Raw genomic sequence first — 25629 nt, forward strand, 5'->3', positions numbered from 1 at the left:
TCTTCTTTTTCCTTTTTGAGATATGGTTTCCCTATGCATGTCATGCTGGTCTTGAAGTCACTTTATAGCTGAAGCTGGCTTCTACCCCACAGCAGTCCTCCTGCCTCAGCCTCCTGAGTGCTGGGATTATAGGTGAGCTACCATGTCCAGCTGGCCCTTCTATTTTATCCAGCCTACTCACATCAGGGTGGGACACTCTTAGTCCTGCCCAGAACTGTGCCACCCAATCAGTGGGCTGACTTAGCGATCATATACCCTTGATTTCAGCACTACACACTCTGGATCCAGCCACCTCAGAACAAGCCCCTCTATGACCACTTGAGGCTTTGGGGGGACATCTAGACATGAGCCACAATTGCCACTAAGTTACTACCTCATGCCCCTCATTCCTTCTGTGTCAGTTATTAATTTAAGGAGCCTTGACATAGGGGTACACACCTGTAATCCCAGTGTTCTGGGAGGCTGAGACAGGAGGATCACAAGTTGGAGCCCAATCTGCACAACTTAGTGACTTAGTGCGACCTTGTCTCAAAATAGAAACTAAAAGGTACTGGGATGCAGTTCAGTGTGAAGGCCCTGTGTTCAATCCTTAGTAAAAGAAAGAAAGAAAGAAAGAAAGAAAGAAAGAAAGAAAGAAAAAGAATTGTGGTAAACTACATGAATTTAAAATCTTCCATCCTAACCCTTCTCAGAGCCCAGGTCAGCAGTGTAAAGGCCATTCTCTGCCATCTCCAGGGCCCCTTCCACACAAACACAACCTCTGTCTCCCCACCACTCTGCCAGCTGTCCTTCTGCGCTCTGACTCTGTGGACTTGACTACTTCAGGGGTTCATGGCCAGAGAATAGTTGTTCTTATTTTGGTGTGTGTGGGGATACCTGGAATCAAACTCAGGACCTCACACTTGCCAGGCAGGCACTGCTCCATGGAGATAAACTCTGGCCAACAGTTGCTCTTTCCAGATTGGCTAACTTCACTTAGCGTAGTGTCACGGAGGCACACCCCAAGTCAGAAGCGCGCTCCTTGTTTACCGTTTTATGATGCAATGTATTTCGTCTTCCTCTGAGGGTGGACACTAGGGTTCCCCCACTCTGGCTGTGTGAGCCTCGGTGCTTTGAGCATGGGTGCAGACTTGTCTCCCCAAGAGATGATGTTTTCCATTTCGTGGTGCACACACCCAGAGTTGGCATTTTTGAGTCCTATGCTGATTCTAGTTGTAATTTTTTTGGGAATCCCATACTGCTTTGCGTTTGGCTCAAACCTGACAGCCTGGCAAAGGGAGATGGAGAAATCAAGACACCTAGCCCCATCCACAGCTGGTTTGGTCACCCAGGGGGCGGGCCGGACATCAGGCTTTTCAGAGATTCCCATAAGGACTAGAAAGTGCCTCGGTTTGCGAACCTGTGCCTTGGTCTCCGTGGGGGACTTTGTCCTGAAATGCTGAGCAGATTCTCTGGGATGGTGGTGGGCTCCAGCCAGATGGGATCTGTCTGTCTGTGTTCCCAGGGGTCGGGGGCTGCCCCGAGTCCCTGGGTACACCAGACCCTCATTAGCTGCCTTCCCTCTCGACTGAGGTGTGACTCAGGTGGCTTCAGAGCACAGAGAGTCCATACCACGTTGCTCCATTTTTGTTTTTCAACTTAAAAAGATTCTTTTACTTCTGAGGAAATTTTACCTGGAATCTGTTGATATAAACAGCAAAGCAGGACTCCTCTGTTGGGCACAGGAGGAGGTGGCCCCTGAGATCGCCCAGGATGGCCCCTATGTGGGGTGAGTGGCCTCTCCACACTTCCTCCCTGCTGCCCTGATGTGTGCAGCTCGCTCGGGGCATGCTGCCCACCATGACATGCCATCCATACAGGCCTACTATGAGGTGCACCAGCACCCACAGCTGGTAGCCTTGGAAGCCAAGAGCCAAGACAAGCCTCTCTTCAAGGAACTGGTCACCTGGGTTTTCTACCATGGGTGGAAAGCTTTGGTTCCTGAACTCAGGGGTCTCACGCCCTTTATGAAAAATCATGTGACAAAGTCCCCCTCCATACCTAACAACCCTACCATCTTGCAGCAGCAAGGGTGGGGAGAAGATGAGGTGGGAATGACCTCAAGTCTGTCCTCACTGAGGTCTGTGCGTCCCTGGTCTCCAGAGTGATGACAGGAAGGCTGCCTGCCTGATACCTCTCTGTCACCCACCTCCTGCTTTTCCATCTCTACCCCACTCCTCAAAGCCATGGCTTCTTCCTTCTCTCTGGAGAAAGGGTTACCAGACAGACGGATGACACTGCTCTAGGTACATGGAGGTCTCACCTTGAGGAGTCCATCCTTGGTGAACTATGCAGCATCTGAGGGGGCAGCACACAGCTGCACTGGTCCCTTGGAAGTGTCCCCTTTGGGGACAGAAGCTTGTGGCTCAGGAGCTCCCAGAGCTCCATTCCACTTGTCACCCAAGTGCTGCTTTTGGCCCTTCCTCACTCTCAGGGTGCATAGGTCTCTTTTTCCACAAACTACTCAGCCCTGGGCATGGGTCCCAGATGGCACGAGTATCAGAAGCCACCTTTCCAGAAACCACCTGAGAGAGAAGCCATGATATGCTGGAGAGGGACAAAAGACAGACTCCCCATGAGCCATGTGTGCACCTGGATCCAGCCACACTGAAGGCATCCACTCTTGGGCTTTTTTTTTCCTTTGGGGTGGAGAAGGATTTGAGACTAGGTCTCATTGGCCTTCAACTTGCTGACCTTGAACTCCCTTACGTAGCCCAGGATGACCTTGAACTCACAGCAATCCTCCAGCCTCAGCCTGCTAAGTGCCTGAGCAAGAAATCCCCTTAACCTCCCACCTCCTGAGCCTCATGCTACCTTTCTGCTCAGTGCCTCTTGCCTGCTCACCTAGACCTGGAGAGGTCCTTAAAGAGCGCATGGAAAGGGGATGGCCTGGGCCACGCCTAGATCCGGTGAGTGGGAGGTCCTCTTGGGTGTGGTGCTGAGTTCACAGGTGCCTCCCATCCAATCCACTCCATCAGTGATTTCTAATGCCCTCATCCATCGGATAAGCAAGGTGGTGCCTGCCTGTAATCCTCGCACTGTGGGAGGCAGAGTCAGAAACCTCCAAAGTTCAAGCCCAGCCCGAGCTGTTCAATGACTAATGGAAACCTGGTCTCAAAAAAAAGTGAGAAGACAGGTGCTAACTGGATGGAGGATCACTGGGGCCTCAGACCCCACAGTTTCTGGGCTGCAGCAGGCAGCCGCTAGCTAGTGAGGGACATCATGTGGCCCTGTGGAACTGTGCCAGTGTGATGTGATGTCACTGCACGTGTGAGATAGCAAAAGCTTGCATTTGGCATCCTTCGTTTGGTTCTCTGCCAGGTAGAATGCCACACCCACGGGTCACTATCCCTGTACTCAGCCCTTCCGGTGCCTTCCGAGGACTCAGGCAGCTTGCCTCCTCGGGCTCCACAGGACTCCAGCTGTGGCACTGTGAGCAGGCGCAGTTCAGCTCCAGCGATACCTGTTCATCACTGAGCGAGACCCTTCACAAGGTTGAGCACATCTAGCAGGTGCTTGCTATCAAAAGGGACGTGAGCAAGGACTGCCTTTTGTCTTGACATGTCCCCAGCCCAGCCCGGTCCTCAGGGCTGTGAAGAAAGGATTTCCCAAGGCCTGATGTCACCTGGTGCTCCCTCTGTTGCCAGGACATCTGGCTATCTGCATTCCACTGCTGTGAGGTTTGGCCTCCTCCCTGGGGTGCAGAAAGCGAAGACTAGAAGAGGTCTTGGTTTCAATGACCTTTCCAAAGCCCTGTGAGCACCTGTCCAAAGCATAGGTTGGGGGTTACAGATGCAAATGTCAGGAGCAGCAGGAATGAAGAATCATCAGTGGGAAGTTGCACCAGGCCAATTGCAGGACTGGTTCGAGGTCCCAGCGCGAGTGGGGCAGGCCCTGACTGAGCAGAGTCCTGCACTCCATTCTAGAGGAAGGTGATGTCCGGACTGTGACATCAAGCAGATTCTCCTACACAGGCAACCACATCTTGAGAGTTTTTGGTTGTCATTTTTGCCAAGAGAAGCCCAAAATCTAGAATTTTGTGTCCAAGTTGCCAATCTTTCTTTCTTTCTTTCTTTCTTTCTTTCTTTCTTTCTTTCTTTCTTTCTTTCTTTCTTTCTTTCTTCTTTTCCTTGGCAGTACTGGGGATTGAACTCTAGACCTTGTACTTGCCAGGCAAATGCTTGTGCCACTGAACTATCTCACTGGCCCTCAATTTTTCAATTTTGGGTAATATTTATACACGTTTCAGCACTGTGTAGATCCATCAAAGCAGAGCCACACTGCTGGTCGGTCTGTCCTGTGCTATAGGGCCTTCAGGTCAGTGCCTGCCTACTACATGCCTGCAACCTGGCATCACAGGCTTGGGCCTTGGGCTGGTGACCTTTCATAGGGAACCTCCAAGGCCAGGCTTCAGCTCTGGGGAAACCTTGGCTTTGGTCAGGTGGCTCTCAGTTTCCAGCTGGAGCATGGCTTCCTGGGGACATGTTGTGACCTCCCCAGTGATTGCTGTCCTCCTACATCTCTGTGTGCACTTTGGAGAGTCACAGAAGGGACCAAAGGGAGCATGTGCCTCTCCTGTCCTCCTCTCAGGGGACACTTAGGACCTTGGTGCTGCTCATTATCTGCTGCTCACTGACTGTGGCTACGTGTCGGGAGGAGCCACACCAGGCCACAGCAGCACATGTGTGTGGCCCTTGCCTTTGTCCCTGACTATACCCAATCCCCCTGTAATATACACATTTTTGCATAGACACGACACCTGTCACCGCCACCATTTGAGAAGCGCTTGCCCTCAATGTCTCAAGCCATTGGTGTCTTCACAGACCTTGCTTGTTTAATCTGGGAGCATTGGATACTGCGCCTCACATCATATCTGAAGCAGAGGGGACGGTGTGGGCTTTCTCCATGTTTAGAAAACACCCATACTTTCAGCTGGACAGAGTGGCTACTGGCCCCACCTGTGTGGGTGCAGTGACACCCTGCTGCGCTGCTGAGTGCCTGCTGGAGGAGGCTCTCCAAATCTATGTTGTTACAGGGGCGACCTTCACGCTAGCGCTCCGCCACCCTGACACTTGTCTGGACTTCAGGTCCTGGCTCAGAGACCCCCTCCTGCCTGGCGCGTGGCCTGCAGGTTTAGCCAAGCAGTAGCTCGGGTCACTCAGGCCACCCCAGGTCTCCAGGCCGGCACCAGTCTGGCTGGAAGCCATGTTTCCTGAGGCCGGACTCTTGGGATTTTCTGTGAGTTTTGAGAGTGTCTGACATTGCAGTGGGAGGAATGCGACCTAGGGAGGGGGCATCCTGCAGGGCCCCACCACGGAGCACCATGAGCCACTGTGCTGAGGCACATAAGATGTAGAAAGCACTCGGCAGAAAGCACTCGGCAGACCAGACGGAGGACAGCAACATGTCGGGCAACCCAAATGGTGTCACCCATGTCTGTAGAGAGCCCATGCCGCGAATCGCGGCTTCAGAACCAAAACTCCTAGGGACCATTGGGTGAGGCCTGCTGCAGCCCTTGAAGCCTGCGCTAGATTACACCTCCCACCGAGTGTGCCAAGATGGCGCTCATTTCCTGCTTCCGCAGTCGCTATACACCCGCCTATAATGATGTAAGATACCTTCCCTGAGATTGTAACCAATGGCGCTGTAACATGTATCAACCCTCGATTGGACAGTGTGAGGATATAAAAGAAACGCTCCGCGACGCGGAGGGTCAGAGACAGGAAGAGGGACAGAGAGAGGAACTGTGCTCTCTTGGGGCGCATCACTCAGGAGAACGATTAAAGCCTTTCCGCCGCACAAATCGTGTTGAGTGCTTTCCTGCTGGACGGGAGGGCGCCCGACACATGTCCCCATCATGGCCCCCGACAATCCCCACATGGACCAGCCTCACACCTCACCAGAGTCTCTGTCCCTTTCTTGGCACTTGCAGCCCCTTGCCTTAGCCTCTCAAGTAGCAGAGGCCATCACCCCAGAGGTTTCAGGTTTCAAGTTCTCTTAAGATGGGCTACGGAAACTCTAGCCTTCCCCTACCTTTGGCTGCCAGAAGGATAATCCCAACCTAGCAGATCTGCTGGGAGTTACAAGACCCTGCTGGTCCCAGAGGGTCCTCCCCTCCGCTGGAGGAAGGAGGCTCCACAGGGGCCAAGAAGATGCTGAACCAACGCCCCATGCTGGTTCATGCATTTCTCCTCGGTTGTCTATGGTGCCCCTGTGCCAAGGCATGGAGTTGCCACACTTGGGGACAGAGAGTTTCCCATGTTAAGCAGAGTTGGGTTAATAATTGCCCAAACAAGAGCCCCTAACTTCCCCCTCTGCCTAGGGACTCACAGGCTACTCTTTCGTTTCTTATTTTTTGGTTTTTTGACACAAGGTCTCACTATGTAGTTCACAGTAGGCTTGATCTCATTATGTGGTCAAGGCTGGTGTAAAATTTGCAGCAATCCTCCTTCCTCAGCCTCTGGAGTGCTGGGATCACAGATACGTGCCGCTACGCCTGGCTCTGACCAAGTTTCTTGGGAATGTCTCTTGAGGACCTGGATACGGCCAGTCCTAAAGCCATAACTGGCTTCAAGCCATTCTAGGGGGAAGTCCCTTGACCTGGGATGGGATTACACCCTGATAAAACCTTTGTAAACTGAAACTATTGTAAATCAAAAATTCACTCAACAGGCCCAATCTATTGAACATCAGAGTCTACCTTAAACATGCTCAGAACACGAGTCTCACTAGCATTTGGGCAAAATCATCCAAAACAAAGCCTATTTTATAGCACGGTATTGAATAACTCGTGTGATTGTTAGGGACAGCTCACTACTGCTGCCCAGACGCTAGAGAGGATCGGAACACATATCACTTGGGGAGAAAAGATCACAAGTCAAAGTCCCACTGGACCCAGCTATGCCCCTGCCAGGTATCTTCCCAAAAGAGTGAAGACACTGCATTACGGTGATCCATGCAGGCCCACGTTCACGGCAGCCCAGCTTGTAATTGCTCAGTCTTGGAAGCAGCCTGCACGTCCCTCAGCAGAGGAACGGACAAAGGCCACGCGGGATTTGCACACAGTGGGGCACTGCTCTGCCCCAAAGATGGCCAGCTTGAGCTACCTGTAGAAGAACGGGTGTGCCTTGAGACCAGAACCTCGAGTGCAATAAATCAGACACACGAGCGTAAATATCGCACGGTTCTCTTATAGGAGAAACCCGAAGTATAAATAATTCAAAGAGTAGAGTAAGAGATGATAAGAAGTCGGGGTGGGGGGGATCCTTTGCAAGCGGGAAAGGGACTAAGCAGTGGAGGGCAGGAGGAGGAGGGGAGACGGGAAGGATGCGGGTGTGTCACGCGCAAGTGCCTGCTCCCCAGGGGGAGTGGAATCATTCTATCCCGCAAGCATGTCCTAACAAAAAATGAAAAACAAAACATCAGGCCTGATTTCTACTGAATGTGTATCACTGTCACACCATCTTTAAGGCTGAAAAGCCACCAGCCAGCCAAGGTGGCGGGGTGGGGGGGCATTTGCAGTTTGCCTTTGTTTTCTAACCTTGTAACTACAGGACCTTCCCCCCAAAGCCCCCCCCCCCACCCCAGGGCATGAAGAGGAAATGTTAGGAAGGAAGCACTTTACAGTGACATGTTTGGGAGCAGCATGGATGGCTGTGCCATGGCCAGGGGTTTTGACAGATTATCCCCATGGACTACTGGGGACGCAGAATGCTAGGCCTATGATAGGGTTTGCTGGCTGACTGGCTGGCTGTGCCATAGGACAACCTTACCACCCCAACAGGGGCCTGAGCAGCAGAGGCCACATGTCAGGGTCCCCCAACCTAGGCAGTCTGAGCTTGACCAGTCCCCTGGGGCTGTACACACACCAGCTTTGAGAAGTTCCACTGTGGGCTGCCCACGGGGCCACCCAAGAAGTGGCCTCTCCTTTCCCTGGACTCCCCTGTGGCTGGTGCACACCCCAGCTGTGTGGTCATGTGCTACCTCTCTGGGCTCAAAGATCTCTGCTTCCCTCCGGGGAGTCAGCTGTCACATAGTCAGGTGACCTGGGGCCTCTATGCTGCTGTAAGGAAACCCAAGCCAATGCAGGAAGAGGTCACCCAGACCCCCACCCCACAGCTGCAGGGGCCGAGTGAGTGATCTATTAGCCTCAACTGCAGCTGCCCTGCCCCACTGCTGAGCCAGAGGCGGGGGCATGGCTGAGCTCTGCTGTTTGCAGCCCTGCATCTGGTCATTTAGTTACTGAGGCAGCACCTGTCTCTTGCCTCTTCCCTGAAGGAGGTGGCTGAGGAGTGGCCACCTGTGGGGACAAGGTGCTGAGCCCTTTCCCCACCTGGTGCTCTATGGGATGGACATTCCTGTCCAGGGAGACAGTAGGAGATGAGAGAACACACAAACACGGTGATTTTGAGAGATAAGGAAGCATTTGGGGTGGGGACAGGGACAATAGGGATAAAGTCAGGAACGGTGCAGAGACACACTTGACCCAAGGCCCTCAAGGGGCAGAATGTAAAATACTCCCAGGGAAAAGCAGAGCCCACAGAGGGGGCGGCATATGTGAAGTCACAGTGTGGAAGGCACTGTGCTGAAGGCCGATGATGAGGGTGGAGATGAAGGAGGTCACACATATTACTCCTGTTTGGGGCCCAGATGTGGGAAGGAATGGGGCACAGCCAGTGCCCCAAGGAGTTCAATTAATATATTTTCTTCTTGAGCACTTAACTTCTGCTGATGTGGCAATAGCCACCCTGCCTGGTGCCATCAGAACCAGAGGTCCAGGCACAGGATCCAATGGGTCCACAGGGAGCCCAGGGGACAAGATGACATCCAGGATGGCCTGGAACAGTCTTAGAAACCCAGCGAGTTGGTGGCACTTTGCCTTAGGGAAATATGTCCTCCTTGTTTCTCCTGGCACATAGCCTGGGGGCAAGGGACCAGAATGGCTGACCCTCACCCTCCCTCCCATGCTGTCAGTTCACAATACCCCTTGGAGGCCTCACTGCCTGGATCCAAACCTGGCGGTCCCAGCATCCCCTTGTCTTGGCTTTGGAAATGGCATTTAGAGGCCTCTAGGTCTAGCTCTGGCTAACTGTTGAGTCCTGTCCCCAGTTGTGCCAGCTGGGTCCAGGTGCTGTCAAGTGGCCCCATTCTGTCTCTAGAGTGCTCGCTCTTTTGTTGGGGACAGTTGATACAGGGCCCAGGCCATCCTGGGAATGTCCCAGAGTACAGCAGACCTTGGGGTCAGGGGTCTGGCACACGGTAGGTGCTGTGTTTTCACGGACCCTTCTCACTCTGGCCCCTTTGCCATTCATTAGTTCAGATCCTTGGTGGCCCCCGAAGTCTCCTGTGTGTGGAAGGTGACTGGACCATGGGCACTCTGCACAGCAGGAGACACATCCACAGGCTTTCTCAGGCCTGAGGATGCCATAGGGAGCGGTCCAGGTGGAGGTGGTGGTCCCCAGGACATGGCCTGGGAGTATGTTCCAGCCCCGGCTCTTCCTGTCCTCTGCTTCCTGACCACTGTGTGGTGAGCAGCTGTCCTCTGTTGGTGCCTTGGAGCAGCCACCCAGGACTTCTGAAGCCCGGAGTCACAACAGAAGTCCTGCTCCTGTGGACTGTGGTGTTAGGTCCCAGGGACAAGATGCAGCAGACACCACCTTTTCTTTCAGCAGGGCTGAAGCATGCTCAGCTTGCCCTGTAAACCATGGCATCTGGGATGCTCCCCTGTGCAGCAAGGACTGTGACATCCATGGAGGCCCCAAGTTCTTCTCTGAGTCACCTGGCTTCAGTCCTGAGCCTCCTGAAGACCCTCAGGGCCCAGAAGGGCTGGGTCCTCCAGTGGGGATGAGGCACCTACAGAGGACCACTGCACTCTGCAGGTGGCAAGGTCCCTAGCTGCAACTGCCCAGCATCCACTCGTGAGAGGCTTCGGCTCCTGTTCCCACCCACTCTCTCTTTCTAGTGTTCTAATCTACCCAGGCACTTCCTGTCACTGTTCCAGAGTTGTCTTACTGTCTGGAAGGAAAGGGAGAAGTCTGATACACCAAAGGGGAATGGGGACTGGATTAACAACAAAGCAAGAGCTGGCACTGCCCTGCACAGCCCTGGTCCCAGTACTCTGGAGGCTGAGGCAGGAAGATTGCTTGAGCCCAGGAGTTTGACATGAGCCTGAGCAACATTATGGGAAGGCAGTCTACAGGACTTTTGGATTGCATTTTGGAGGTGGTGGCTTTTGTGTCAATGACAGCTCCGGGAAGGTGGCTCTGTTCCCTCTGTTGTGCCATGTGACCCTGGCAGTGGCTTCTGGGACCTCACCCAGGGTCAGGAGCAATGCTCTAATGGACTTTCCATCCCAGAGCTGGCCTGTCCACCCATCAGTGTCCATAAAGGACACGATGACCTTTGTCCAGGGAGCCAGAGCAGGTGGCCAGCCGAGGTGCCTGCAGATGGCTACGTAGAGGGAGAGGCTGGGTGCGCCAGCTGGGGAGAACAGGGGCTGTCCCTGCATGATCCTTGCCACCAGTCCTGCCCTGCTGCCAGCTGTGGCCCTGGCATGGGGTGGGGACAGATCTGAGAACTCACCAGGTGCATCCGAGAAGGTGGAGACAGCAGTAGACAGCTCACCTGGGCTACTGAGGACCTGGGGACAGCCCTGGGAAGGTCAGCAAGTGTCCTGTGCTCCAAGGCCTGCATGGCTTGACATTGTGATGTCACACCACTGAGGTGGCCCCATAGCAGGGTCAGGGACAGGCAGGCAGGACAGGCCAGCTCCACTAAAGCTGCGCTGAGAGACATGTCAGCCTGGAGACAGCAGCGGATAAAACACCCCACCGCCGTCTGCCACTATGACTCCTGTCCCTGCTTGCTTCATGGCACTTGATAAAACCAACTCCCATTTTTTATTTTGTTGTTTGCTCTTTTGAGACAGAATCTCATAATTTCAGCACTTGGGAGGCTGAGACAAGTGGATCGGTGCAAGTTTGAGATCAGCCTAGGCTACAAAGTGAGCTCAAGGCCAGCTTGAACTGCATAGGGAGACCCTGTCTCAAAATGGAAAAAAAAAAAAAAAAAAAAGAAAAGAAAAGAAAGAAAGAAAGAAAGAAAAGAAAATGAAAAAGAAATCAGGTGACACAAGTCTTACTGCATGGTTGGTTGAGGCTGGCCTTGAACTCATTATGTAGCCCAAACTGCACTGGAAGTGTCAAAGATCCTCCTGCCTCAGCCTGCCCTATATTGAGATTATAGGTGTGGGCTGTTAATACACCCAGCTCAAAGCTAGCCATCTTTGGCCCTTTCCTCACATTGATGGACCTATATGTGCAGCCCCGACTCTGAATGTTTTCTGTGATTCATTTAAAATTTCAGACAGCTTTTTTCTGTTATTGTTTTCTCTCTTGGGTTATCCCTCCTTTCCCCTCACTGTCTGCCTGGTGTGGCCTCAGGGCAGGCAAAAGAATTTAAATATTAGCTCTGGAAAACAAACAGGCAGCAAATCCACCCCCCTCCAGTTAAATCCCAGGCAGATGTCTCTTAGGTTATCTTGGGCTGTGCGATCTTCGCCTGGGCTACTTTCCATTGTAGGGATTTGATAATTAGGTGTGGTTTATATTTAATAAGGCTGCAAAGAAAAGAGACACTCACCCTGGAGCTTTCAGTCCCATTTCCTCCTCCAGTGCTTGGGGTTGGGGTGCTGGGAGCAATTCACTTTGGAACCTCCGGCTGATCCTGAATTTTAATTTGAACAGCGGATGTCACACTTTAGGGTTCATTAGAAGCATCTTGAGGGGTTTTGGAACCCCACAGCCCAGCCCGGGAGAGCTCTACTCAGCAGGCCTGCAAGGGACCTGCACTCTGGGTTCTAGCCAGTTCCAGGGCACGTGACACTCCCAGTCCAGGACCACATTTTGAGAGTCCTGAGGGGGCGCTGGTCTCCTGGGTCAGATCCTGAAATGGCAAGACTGGCTGGCTGACGGCTGGTGGTAGCATTTTGAGGTTGTCTGGGAACAAACAGGAGCCCAGCTTTGAGGCCACGGCGAGCTGAGCCTCTGGGCTTTATGGAGGATCTACTCATTGCTGCAGATGGGGGGCAGCTGACATCACCCGCAGTCTCAGGCCCAGCCAATTGTAAGTGTGAAGGTGGCCTGATGTTCCACTGTGGGCACCCAAGTCCTGGCCTGGGCACTTTTTACAACTGTAGGAGCCCACCCGACTCTAAGCATTAGTGGCCAGGGCCTGGAAGTGCCCATGGGACCTAGCCTTGGTGCTCACGTGGTGACCAGGCCAGAGATATGCCAGGTGTCTCAGCTCCTTGGTGTTCTCTTCCCTTGTTGTTTGTCCTGCTAAGACCATGGATAGCCGGGCCTGGTGGTGTGTGCCTGTGATCTCAGCACTTGGGAGGCTGAGGCAGGAGAATTGCTGTGAGTTCAAGGTCAGCCTAAACTACATACTGAGACCCTGTCTCAAAATGCAAAACAAAACAAAGATCATGGTTCAAAAGGGAAAGACACAAACTGGCTTAGCAGGCTTAGACTTTCTGAATTGCTGGTAAGCGTGTAGTCTCAGGGCAGATGGTGGCAGCGTGCCCTGTGCAGGTTATCAAGGTTACTGGGAAAATCACCAGCTGCGGTGGTCAGGGGAGGCCTGGTGACTTGGGCTTGTTCCTTTGCTTTATTGCCCTGCAGTGGACCTTGGTCCACCCCAGCCCCTCCCTGCATGCCACTTGTCATTGCCACCAGCCCCCCTGGAGTCCCATGAAGTCTAAACACAACGTGCCTGCTGAGGGGACTCCTTCCAGTTCAGCTCCCTCGGGCCAGGCACCTGGTGTAGGAGCCCTGGGACTGCCGTTGAACAGGCCCAGCTACACTGGCCAGCACCATCCCAGATCGTTCTGAGGGGACAGGTCACTCCAGAGTTCTCTCCTCTTTCAACCTGGCTCCAGGGACAAGGAAGCCTCCTGTCCCCAGCCTCCTGTATGTCAGGGACAGTACAGACCTTGTCAGCCTTGCTCGGGACGCAACAACAATTGGCTACCAGCCACCAGGAGCTCTGCTGTAGACCAAGGGTCCCATGGGAGGGACTGTACTCAGAGCTCAGCGGTGAAGAGGAGGTCAGCATGTGCTCAGGAAACCAAGGGCCAAGTTTCACACTCTCAAGGCCATGAATATGCTTTGGGCCTGCTAATTTCATCTTCTGAATTTACTTAGAGGAAGTAATCCAAAATATGGAAAGAATGAATCTAAAACGTGGGGGAATATAAATATAAATCTATATAAATGTACAAACCTAAAATATGAAGGGAAATATATGTACTAAGCTGTCCCTGCCAGCATTATTTAGAATTGTAGGAAACTGGCAATAATTTAAATGGCTATTAGAGGAGTGAAGCAATAAACTGCAGAAAACTCCCTGGTTGGGCTATGAGGAATCTGTAACATAATGGTAGAAAGACAATGGGGTAAGAGGAGAATGTGAGGTATAAATTTAAAAATCAGAGAAAGCAAGCAGTTATAATTGTGGAAACACTTACCTATTCGAAGCACCCAACATCTTTGGCAATCAAGGAAGTGGAAATTCATGCTCACCGTAGTGGCTAATATGAGAAAGAGCAACAATACTGAGTGTCGATGAAGACGTGGGGCAGCTGGAACCCTCACACAATGGGAAATGGCACGGACACTCTGGGAAATGGTCTAGAGGTTTCCCAGAAAGTCAAACATTCAGCTCTACACAGTGGCCAACAATTCTACTCCTGGCCATTAACCCAGGAACATATGGCCATACAAAAGACTGGTACAAGAATGTCCCCAGATGCCTTACTCACTGAAGCCCCAAACCTGAAGAGTAATTTCAGTGGCTGCCTGGGGTGGGGTGTACAGGTGCTGAAGGGTGCTGAAGGAATATTCTAGATCTTTCTCCAGTGGTTATTCGGGTACATTCATTTGTTAAAACTCATACACTTGTCCACTTAAAATGTAGGCATTTTATATATGGTAACTTAATTTTATACACCGTAACTGAGCTGGGTGTGGTGGTGCACATTTGTAATCTGGGTACTCAGGAGGCTGAGGCAGAAGAATCAATGTGAGTTTGAGGCCCATCTGGGCTACATAGTGAATTCAAAGGTAGCCTGAACTACATAGGGAGACCTTGTCTCAAAAATCAAAAAAATGAACAAGAAAATCATACCTCAATAAAGGCAAACATGTACGTGCATATATATGTGCATTTGTGTCTGCAGCCTGTGCAGATGTGATATATAATACACTCAACATTGCTTGTCAAAGGAGAAAGCAAGAAAGAAATACCCCAAAGTGTGGGAAGACTTTGTTTCATGGATGAGATTACAGATTCTTCTCTTCTGAGATTTACCAAATTTCACCCATATGATTCTATTTTTTTGTTTTGTTTTGTTTTATTTTTAATGTATTTGGTACCGGGTCTCACTACACAGCGTGGACTCACAGTGATCCTCCTGCTTTCAGGGATCACTGTGCTAGGATTTCAGGCATGCGCCACCACTCCCAGACTCTGAGGCTGGCTCAGTCTGTCCTGGGGGTGGGGCTGACATGGCATGTGGTGCTGGGGATTGAACCCTGGTCCCTGTGCTTGCCTAAGCTCGGACTAGGCGCTCTAGTTCACGGAGCTATATTGCCAGCCCATGATAAAGTATACAATAACAAATGTTCATGTGGTAAAAATCAGATCGCCAGAGACACAAACTCAGTCTGCACTCAGGGTGGGCAAGTTTGAGATTTCTGTACTGATCTGGGGGATCCTATGTGTTTCTCCACAGATCCTCCAGGCTAAGTCTACAGGTCAACCTCAGATCTCATGTCCTTCATGAGGTCACCTGTGCTGTCCTGGACACAACCCAAGGCTGTCTTATTTCTCTTAGTCAATATCTCTGCAGACATTGTATTTTCTGAAACCCAGCATGTGCTCTCAAGGGCTGGGATAATATCTTTAATTTCTTTTATTCTTTTCCCCTTCCCTTCCTGTAGTGCTGGGAGGAACCTTAGACTCCACATTCTCAGCCCAAGATGTAGCTTGTCAGTGGGCCTCTGATGATACAGAATAAATCTTTGTACTCCTAACAGCCCCATGTTGAGAAAATAAAGGTAAACTGGCACAGTTCCATCATGTACAGTGGCCCAGGTTGTTCACTGCCCAAGCCCTAAGCGACAACGCTTCCCTTGTTGTGTGCATATGCATTTTGGAGTTGTGCAAACAGAGTCCTTGGTCAGAATCCCTGTCTGGACACTTCCTAGTTTTGTGATCTGCAGAAATTTATACCCTGAGACTGGTTCCTTATTTATGTAATAGGCTTCTTAGAGGATCGAGTTGAGATATCCTCTGTGCAGAGCCCTCTGCAGCAGCAGATGAGGTGCTCAGGTAACGAATCTTCCTCTCTACCTCTTCTTCTCTGGCCTCTTTTCCTCCTTGCTTTTTATCACTACTTCTTCACAGCATCACCCAGTGCCCTGCAATTGTCAGTTATGTCCCCACCTCTGGGCCTTTGCACGTGCTCTTCCCAGAAGACTTCTGTATCTTCCTCGCCCTGTAGCTGGGCCCGATGTCATCTGAGGCCCTACTTGAGCAACACCTTCTATCACATTGATCCACCTGATTAGTACAGTAGTCCTTCATTTTCAGGGGACACTCCTGACCCTGGAGGATGGAGGATGTATCCTGCGGGAAGGGCATCCAGAGCCAGTCCCAGAGCCATCCACGTCTGTAGCTGCACAATGCCCTCTTTATTTCTGGGTCCTCGAGACACCGCGGTGGCTGACGTGGAGTCTCCCTGGTACAGCAGTGCTCAGAGCTGTGGCTGGCAGGCAGTCCAGTGGATAGTCCCCAGTCAACCTGACATATACTTTGCTTTTGCCTCCGTGCCTGGCTTTTTGCCACCTGGTGTCAGAGCATTTAATCTGCCTTCTCTGTGTGGTGGCTGGGACCCCATTGGCAGCAGGGCCTCTGTGTTTTGGGGCCATCGGTAAGTCAAGTTGGGACTCTTAGACTGCAACACCACAGCCATCTGATAACCCAGGTGGCTGGAACACATGCAGCTGGAGGCAAAGAACAAAGGGATGAGCCGAGCACACAGGGTCTCGGCATGGGGCCCTTTGGAACTGCATGTGAATTGTTTATTTCTATGGCACAGAACTGAAGATTTTTTTTTTCTTTTCTTTTCTTTTCTTTTTTCTTTTTCTTTTTTTTTTTTTTTTGCGGTACCAGAGATTGAACTCAGGCCCTTGCACTTGCCAAGGAAGTGCTTATTCCACTGAGCCATCTCCTTGGCCCTGAACTGTTTATTTCTGGAATTCCCATGTACAGTTTTTTTTTGGGGGGGGGGTGGATTTTATTTCCATTTTGTTTTTGAGACAGGGTCTCATTATGCACTCCAGACTAGCCTTGAGCTCATTACATAGCCCAGGCTGGCTTCAAACTCACAGAGATCCTCCTGTGTCAGCCTCCAGAGTGCTGAGATTGCAGGAGCGTGCTGCTGCTTCTGGCTAGCATGTGAATTATTTCTGGAATTTCCATGTAGAGCTTTCCATGTAGACCACTGTTAACCACAGTTGCAGTGACGCCATCATACCCTGGGGTGATCCTTGTCGGGGGTGTGCTGGTTGTCCACCTTCTGCCCCAAGTTCCCCATCTGGGGGACCTCTGTCCATCCCGCTGGCTGCCACAACTCCAGCATGGAGCCCAGGGCCAGCTCACACAGCACACCCTGAATAAGCAAATGAGCAGGTATTTATTGCCAATCAGACCTCACATGGATTCAGTTTCGTTGTCTAACTCTTGCAAAAGGGAGACTGGGGCAGAGACCGGCTGGCTCCCCCCGCAGCAGTTGAAGGCGCCTGCCCAGGACGTGCCCGCCAGCCACAGCTCTGAGCGCTGCTGTGCCAGGGAGACTCCACGTCAGCCACCGCGGTGTCTCGAGGACCCAGGAATAAAGAGGGCATTGTGCAGCTGCAGACGTGGATGGCTCTGGATGCCCCTCCCACGGGACACACCCTCCGCCCTCCAGGTGCTCTGTCTCCTCCTTCTCTTCAGTCCCTCACAGCAGGCCAGTGGGGACAGAGCCCCAGCTGCCACATCTCTGTCCCCCCTGGGCTCTGCTGATGCCACTGTGGAATTCTCTGACCCTTGCCAAAGTAAGCGTCCTTAAGTTTCCAGATGGAAAGAGAAAACAGACTGGGTATTTGGGGCAACACCCGCATGCTGCAGAGTGTCACCCACACTGGTGGCTGCCCACTGTCCCAGGCCCCCTGAAGGCAGAGTCTCCCCTTCTCCTCAAGTGGCCAGAGCACATTTCCAGAAAGGTCATCATGCCCCATTTTCCAAATGTCCCCACTCCTAGAGGCTGCTCCCAAGTGCCTGCTTTTCTCCCTGGAAAGTCATCTGGGTCTATCCCCCGGGGAACCTGGCCCTGAGGCCACCAGGAGAGTGGACAGAACCTTCTTATAAGGGGCTCTTAAGCCATTCAATTTTCTATTTCAACAATGCGTCTTTATAAATAGAAAACAAAACAAAAAAATAAAATAAAAATAAATACAAAACAGTGTCGATATAAAATGTCACATCGGAAGGCTGGAACGGTATTGTATGCATTATGTATTGGAATATATTACTCTCATGCCAGGGTATTCGCGAGAAAACTAGTTCTGTTTTGAGAAAACCTGACTATAAGACTATATTTTGGAGAAGTACACAGAGACTACTTGTTTGGTGTTAAACACACCGATTTTGATGCTTCCCTGGGACCGACAGGGCAAGTTCCACCTCCACCCTCCCCCGGCACAGGTGTTTGAGAGGTGCTGCACAGAAAGACAGCGACACTGTATTGTACATTAACTCTCTTTGTCTTCCACAGACACACATGGCATCTAGAGCACCAGGGACTCATTGGGAAATGACACTAGCAGGAAGGCCTAAACTGCTTTTCTTCATCCCACCCAGACCTGAGTTCTCTGACAGAGGTGAGTTCTCCTCCTGAGGAGGGCAGGAGCTGGGTCTGCAGGCTGCGTCCCCGCCCCCAGGCCAGTCCTCCAGCAGTGCACATCCGGCTAGGAGTCTGGCTGCCCTGCTGGGTGTGGCGGCCTGCTTGGGTCTTGGCTGGCGCAAGGGCCCAGAGCGGAACCCAGCCGCTCTTCCAGCAGGCCTCATCTGACTCGTACTACATTTATTTTCCTTCTTTTTTTCTTGCTTGCTTGCTTGTTCTGGCTTAAGGACTTTCTTCAAAACTCCGAGTGATGATTAAAAAATAAAGGAAACCCCCAGCTGATGAACAGAGCCTGAGGAGGGCCACGCGGGGCTGGAGTGGCCGGGAGCGAAAGCTTCCCCGAGCTGGCCTTTGAGGTCTGCGGGGAGGAGCGGAAGCGCAGGCAGCAGCAACGCAGGAGCTCACAGCCCCTTGCGCGCGGCAATTGTGAGCCTCAGCAGAGGTGGGCGTGCAGGGCCTCAGTCCGGCCCTGGGCCCAGGAAGAGTCAGGCACTGAATATGTGCCGTGAAGCAGGAGAGATTTCAGACAGACAAAAGACAGACCTTGTGAAGCTAAGAGCAGCTCGCCACAGAAGCTAAATCCGCGGGAATTTAGAAGGAAAACAGCGCAACTCGCTGCTGCCGCTGCTGTTGCTTTTAAGTCAGAATCCCTGGGCAAAGAACAGACCCTTGAACTAGTACCCGGGTGCCTGAGGCCTTGCAAGGAGCTGATGGTTGGAGAAGGGGTTCTGTAGGCTCCCAGTAACCCCATTTGTGTTTTTGTTTGTTTTGTTTTTTGTTTGTTTTGTTTTTTTAGAGAAAGACAGGCAGTTGGGACGATCTTCCTGCACTACCACACCTGGCTGAGAATAGGCAAATCTGATTGCAGTTTGTGTCTACACCTATGAGATTGGCAAACACGTCCTAACTGCAGAACAAAGGGCCAAAGGTGACCCTTGGAAGCCAAGTGGTGGGAGGAGTGTACACAGATGGGAAGAGGTGGAAATCGAGGAACAAAGGTGAGATTCACCTTGGGTCCACAGAAATCAGGCAGAGAAACAGACTCCATTGGGCAATGCTGTAGTGACGTTCTGGAGGGCAGGAGTCTAGGGGTTCCATTTGCTCCCGGGAGGTCTGGAAAGAAAGAGAATGCGTGGTCCTGCAAGGCGCCAGGCTGTGACAGTGCCTGTGCCCCCTCTCCCACTGGCTGCAAGTTACCAAGGGCAGCGCCCCAGAGGACCGGTCTCTGAGGATCTCTCTGCACTAGCGCAGACTGCAGAGCAGTGTGCGGTCGGTGGGCCAGCAACAGGTGCAGCTCTGGACTAAGGGACGGTGTCCCACAGCCTTCACCTCCGCCCTCTCCCTTCTAGAAGAGCCAGGGAGCCTGGCGAGCTTAGCTAGTTTAGGGTATATCTGCCCAGAAGGGAAAGATGAAATCTTATGGGTCCTGGGGTCGGAGGCCTTGACTTTTAATTACGGCAGGACGTCCAGCGAGGTGGCTGCCCAAGCAGCTGGGCTTGAGGTCACAGCGCTTCTCCTGTACCTACCTGAGGTGGAGGGTGGGGCTCCAGTTACCCAGAGGGATACAATCACCCAGGTTCTTTGGTTCAGTGTAAACTTTTTTTATTTTTATTTATTTTTTTAGTATTGGATGTCAAACTAGGGACTCTACTATGGAGCTACATTCCCACCCCTTTTTACCAATTGCTTATTTTGAGATACAAGCTTGCTAAGTGGCTCAGGCAGGCCTCAAACTTTTGAGCTTCTTGACTCAGGAGGGAATCTGGGATTACAGGTGAATACCAGTGTGCCTAGCTGGTCAAAGCTTTCCGTTATTTTCCGAGGAACATGCTGAGAGCCTGCAGGACAACAGGGAGGGGGAAAGTGTTTGGGATCTGTTGTGCCCACTCGGTTCTGCACTGGTTCTCCAGGGGCAGGCAGAGAGCTGCACCCTGGGAGGCCTGAAGTTTTCAGAATCCCTAGGCTCTTTCTTTGAGTTTTTGAGACAGGGTCTTGAAAAGTAACTCAGACTAGCCTTGAACTTACCAGGTAGCCCAGGCTGACCTCGAACTTGTGGCAGTCTCCTGAGTCTCGGGTTTAGGCTCTTTTAATTTGGGAAAGTGCGGCTTCCTCTGTAGCAGCAGGAAGAATTATCTGTAAAGCTCTTCACTAAGCTGGAAAACCACCCTTCTTGGTCTCTTGCTGCAGGACTTTCTCTGGTGGATGAGGGGTGGGGTGAACTGAACCCACCCCTTACCCGAAGAGATGCAGGGGCCCCTGAAGCCCGCGCTCCTGCTCAGCAGCCCTGTGATGGAGGCCAGATCTTCCACTCTCTGGGCCTGCACCCGCATCTCTGGATGAGATAACAACTACCGCTCCATCACAAGGCCTGCTGAGGGCTAAATTTACCTTTTCGTTGGGCCTCTCAGGGAATGCTGGGTGTGGGGGAAGACCTGTACTTCCTTCACGTATTTCAGTTTGTCATTTATTATCCTTTCACAGTTGTTGACAGTGAAAAACCTCTTTTGAAACTGGAAGACAGATTCCGCTTTTTTTTTTTGGGGGGGGGGATGAGCTCTCACCATGCAGTTCAGGCTGACGACATATGTACAGCAGTCTTCCCGCCTCAGCTTTCCAGAATGTCAGGATTATAGGCGTGCGCCACAGTGCCCAGCTAGTCTTATCTTTCTGGCTAACTTAATTATGGGGTATGGATATTGATTCTAGGGTATCACACTGAGCTATATTCCCAGTCCTTTTTATATTTTCTTTATTTTGAGATAGGGTCTCACTAGGTCACTAAGTTGCTGAGGCTGGGCTTGAATTTTATTTTATTTATCTATTTATTTATTTTGCGGTACCCGGGATTGAACTCAGGACCTTGCACTTGCCAGGCAAACACTTATTCTACTGAGCTATCTCCCTGGTGCCAATGGGCTTGAATTTTTGATCCTCCTTCCTCAGCCTCCAGAGTGCTTAGATTACAGTTACGCATCATCATGCATGGCCAGACTTTTCTTTTTGCTAATCTTTTAAAATATTATCTGCTATTTATTTGTTTATTTATTTATGGTACTGGGAATCAAACTCAGGACCTCATGCTTGCCAGGCAGGCGCTTGTGCCACTGAGCTGTAGCCCCAGCTCACTGTCTGCAATTTAGTAACATAAAGCAAAGCACTGTCATGGATTAACAGACCATGCTAGGTATTTCTGTATGTTTAATTGTGCCTAATAAGAATGCTTTATTGTGTACAATTTGATGTTTTATCACAGCCACAAAATGACCACTATAATCAATACATGGAGCACTTACATCACTCCAAGGAAGTCCCTCAGGATCACCTTGAGGAGGCATCTCCCTCCCAGCCAGCACTTCCCGGGTTGCTGTCCCCCCATTGCACCTTCTCAGTCCCTGGGTGTCTATGCTGTGTGTCCTGCAGTCTTCTGGTCTCTACCAACCTATGCTGGGTGACCCCTGCCCAGAGTTCCCAGGCTTATCTATGCTCCTGTGGTCCATTTGTCATTGGGAACACTACAGACCTGTGTTTTAGGCCCTGGGCCCACTGGGGGTACAGCCTTCCTCACCTGGCTGGGGCTGTGGGGCCAGTGGGTGATGCCTCTCCTATCTCCCATCCCTGCAGCACTGGGGAGACCCCAGCCTGCAGTCCTAGCCTCACATCATTGGTGGGGCTGCTGAGGCTGAGCAGGGGTAGGGAGTGTGGCCTGGAAGACTGGGCCGTGCAGGACAGCTGGGGATGAGGAAGGCCAAGCGCAGAGTGCTGGTCCATGCCGAATCAGACACCGTGTTCAGGCCTAACCCACTATTGAATCAGAGGAAAGAACAACCAGAGAGCCTTCTGCAAGTGACCCTCACTCCCCCAATGCTGTGACCCCACCATGGCTGTCTGTCTGGCTGGTGCTGAAGGGTGGTGCTGCTAGCTCCTAGCCTGTCCCAATGGGTATAGTGCATGGCTGGCTCCCTGCAGGAGCTGTCATGGTGGCAATTCTGCCAGCTGCTCCCTGCTGCAGGGTTTTCTCTGTGGAGTGATGGGTGGGGTGAGCTGAGTTCCCCCAGAAGGGGCTTTGACTAGTGTGGCCTGGGCTTGACCAGCCAGGAAGTCTGTCCCATGTGGGCGGTGGTATCTCTGAGGTGTTCTCCCACCCCCCAATGGCTATTACTGCTTTGTACTGGGCTCCGCTCACCCCACTCCTCCCAATGTCTCCTAGAGTCATCCCCAGCCATGGCCCCTCCCCAGCACAGGCTCCATGGGTCCCACATCTGTTGTTCACAAAATATTTTGGAAAAAATCTGCACTTGTGCTGAACATGTACAGACTTTGCCTCTGTCATTATTCCCTGAGAAATGCAGTTCAATTATGCACGCAGCACTGATGTCCTAGGCACTACAAGCAGCGTAGAGATGATTAAAGTGCTCGGGAGGATGTGTATAGGTGCTATGCATGCCAACCTGGGGCATGCTCAGCTTCTGGTATGGGGGGGTGGGTCTGGGAACCGCAGTGGGAGACTAGGGCATGGCAGACTGGCTGGGGAAGACCTGTTCATTAACAGGTCACACGTGCAGCACAGGTTTCAAGGCCTTGAATATAGAGCCAGTCAGAGCTCTGGCTCCAGTTCTTCTTGAGAGAACTGAGCAAGTTTTCCATGGGCCATCCTTGGCCTAGGTCAGCCTGAGGAGTAGGAGATACCAAAGACAGCGGTCCTGGAGCTCTGGGCTCCCATGCTCCCTCTCATGGTGGTCAGCTCTCAGGCTGCAGAGTATACTCGCTTCCTACTTATATGGAGTCCAAACTTGCTCTGCAAAGCACCTCTCCTTTCCTGCCTTTAATAAATGCAAAACCTTTTGTGTTTGTTTTGTCCAATTCCTTTGTTCAAGACACAAAGAACTGGGGCTGGGGAGATAGCTCTTGGGGCCAGGGAGATGGCTCAGTAGAATAAGTGCTTACCTGGCAAGTGCAAGGGCCTGAGCTCAATCCCTGGTTCCGCAAAAAGAAAGAAAGAAAGAAAGAAAGAAAGAAAGAAAGAAAGAAAGAAAGAAAGAAAGAAGCAAAGAACCTACAAAACACTTCTGGAAGGAGACCCCAGGACTTAATAACAGAACCAATCCTCCTCCAAATCTGAGGGGGGACTGTCTTCCAACAAAATCCTTCTTCCAGGATCTCTCAATGAGAAAACTTTAAGAAAACAGTAAACAAGATAAAGAAGTTGCTGCCCAGGAGCAGGCGCTTAGGCAGATGGTTGTTGTTTTTTTTTTTTTTAAACTGGATCTAGAAAGTGCGACCATAACACATGGTGAATGTTTACATTTTAAAACATGTATTACAGCTGGGCGTGGCCGCACATATTTACAATCCCAGTACTAGGGAGGCTGAGGCAGGAGAATTGTGAATTCAAGGCCAGCCTGGGCTACATAAGCCAGCTTGAACTACACAGCAAGACTCGGGTCTCAAAAGACAAAACAAAACCAGAAAAACCCAAGCAAAGCAAAACAAACCAAAGATGTATTACAGAAGAGGCCCACAGCCACGACTCTCCCTCCCCCTCATGTTGGACACTTATTCCGTCATTCTTGGCACTTGCTGAAGCAGCTCTGGAATCTTCTTTCCAGAGTGACTTTAGTTGCACTGCTGTGGCTGCCTCATTGTCCTGAACACATTCACAACGTTTTTCTTCAGCACTCATTTAGTACTTTGGGGAGGATCCAGAAGTTGGAATGTGCCAGATCTGTGAATATGGATGAGGACACAGGGTCATGTTTTCAGAACCTGTCTAAAAAAAACAAAAAACAAAAACAAAGAAGCTGCCTTTCTGTTGGATGACACTCAACAGCAGCATGCGCCGTATTTTTTATTTATTGCTACACCTAAACACGCTCATGAAAGAGCTTCTAGAGCTGCTTCAGAGAGTGGCAAGGATAGGATACATGTGTTCAAAGTAACTTCCAATCAGAAGCTGGGATTCTTGAATTTTTATTCCAAAGTGGGGTTCACTCCTAGAAAATAAGGGCAGAGAGCTCATCCAGGTACTGCCTGTCCATTAATCATTAATGTGCTGGGAAACCTAGTTGAAAGTAGGAATAAATGGTTTAATTTCACTCTAACCCTTTATTCTCTTGGGAAGGTTTTTCTTCTCCACATCTTTCTAATAATGTCTCCTGTAGTACCAATGGCAAGTGCAGCTGCTGCTGGTAGAGAAATGGCGCAGATTCAGCGGGTGCTGGCGACCCTACAGCCCCCTGGCCATCTGGGGGCGGTGTGGGGCCTATCAGCAGCTGCAGGCCTTCTGGCCCCTTAAGAACCTGAATTCAAAGAAGCTGTTTAGGTTCAAAGGGTTTAAGAGACACTGTTCCAATGGTTAAAAAGCAAGCCTAAAATTATTTCAGCTGAATCTGGTTAGGAAGAGAGTGTCGATCAACATTAGAGAAATTCATGCAATGAAGATCCACTACTGGCTTGCCCAGGGCATAGGTGAGTTTCCTTGGATTGGAACCTCTTTGTGGCCTTGGTACCTGGAACAAAAGCCCTAAGGTGACCCTGCCGGCTGTGGTTTGGGGGAGCACAGATTTCAGACAGATCCCCCCTAACAAAGTGTGCAGGCTGCCATCCGAATTCCCAGAGGATCCGCTGGCTCTTCCACCCCGATTCCTCCATTTATCTCCGCGAAGATAAGGATTTACCTTCCCTGGGCTGACCTCAAGGAGAATTGGTTCTCAGACCCACCGGCCCGAGGCGGCCGTGTTCTGGGCAAAGTTATTGGGTTTAAATAAAGCATTTTGTCTGGCCAGTTCTGCCATCTACTCAGGGTGACGCCCACCGCCACCTAGGCCCTGCGGTGCCCAGAAGCTCAGGCCAGGGCTGCCGGGATTCGAACCTTGCGCCGCCCGCCCCAGCGCAGCGGCCAGCTGGAAGTCCGCAGCCGTGGCGATCTCAGAGAGGAGCGCCATGGCCCGGAGTGGGCGGGCCCGGCGGCGACCTCCCCCTGGTGGGCGGGGAAATGAGCCCCGCCCCCGCGCAGAGGCCAGCGCAGCGCTGCGCGGCCCCGCCCCCCGCGGCTCCCCGCAGCTCCTCCCCTCGTCCATTGGCCGAGGCGGAGGCCCTCCTCTCTGGCCAATGGTCGCCGTCGTGGCTCAGCCGTCCGCGCCCTGACTGGCCAGGAGCTCCGAGAGTGGCGGGGCACAGGCCAATAGGGAGCGACGGCTCGATGAATGGCTGGCCCGGGTGGGGAAGGCAGGAGGCGGCGATCCCGGCGGAGGGGGCCGTTCGCCAGCTCCGAGGCAGAAAGTGCCACGACTCCACACGCGCGCACGCAGCCAGCGGGCGGCCGGAGCGGACGGCGGACGGGGCGGGCAGCGTCGGGGTCGCGGCGTCTGCAGCGGCGGCTGGCTGGTCTCTCGCGGTTCCGGGGCGGCGGCGGCTCCTGCCCTCTCTCTCGCTGCGTCTCCGGCTGCAGGTGAGAAACTTGGCCCGGCCTGCGGCGGCAGTGGCGGCGGTGACACGTCTCGACGCCCCTCCCCCGGCCCGCGTAGCCGTCCTCATCTCGGTGGCCGCGGCCCCTCAGCTGCCGGGGCGGGGGTGGGGGGCGTGGG

The 25629-nt window shown here is 52.1% G+C and overlaps 2 protein-coding genes across 17 annotated transcripts in view; one reads left to right on the forward strand and one right to left on the reverse strand.

The window, feature by feature from the left end:
* The window catches only part of Banf2 (barrier to autointegration factor 2), a 22619-nt gene extending 11918 nt beyond the window's left edge, over positions 1–10701 (reverse strand). The window contains exon 1 of the mRNA XM_004635603.2: positions 10621–10701. Within this exon, the coding sequence (XP_004635660.2) occupies positions 10621–10629 (9 nt within the window). The 5' untranslated portion in view covers positions 10630–10701. The remainder of the gene's footprint in view (positions 1–10620) is intronic.
* Positions 10702–25288: 14587 nt separating this feature from the next.
* The window catches only part of Rrbp1 (ribosome binding protein 1), a 51130-nt gene continuing 50789 nt past the window's right edge, over positions 25289–25629 (forward strand). For 7 of the 16 annotated variants that reach the window (XM_023720051.1, XM_023720053.1, XM_023720055.1 and 4 more), the window contains exon 1: positions 25292–25493. The gene's annotated coding sequence lies outside the window, so the exon portion shown is untranslated. Of the gene's footprint in view, positions 25494–25629 lie in introns of all 16 variants that reach the window. The other 9 variants (XM_023720060.1, XM_023720061.1, XM_023720059.1 and 6 more) reach the window with 4 other exon arrangements.

Source organism: Octodon degus, unplaced genomic scaffold (assembly GCF_000260255.1).
Source record: "Octodon degus isolate 3935 unplaced genomic scaffold, OctDeg1.0 scaffold00073, whole genome shotgun sequence".
NCBI lineage: Eukaryota > Metazoa > Chordata > Mammalia > Rodentia > Octodontidae > Octodon > Octodon degus.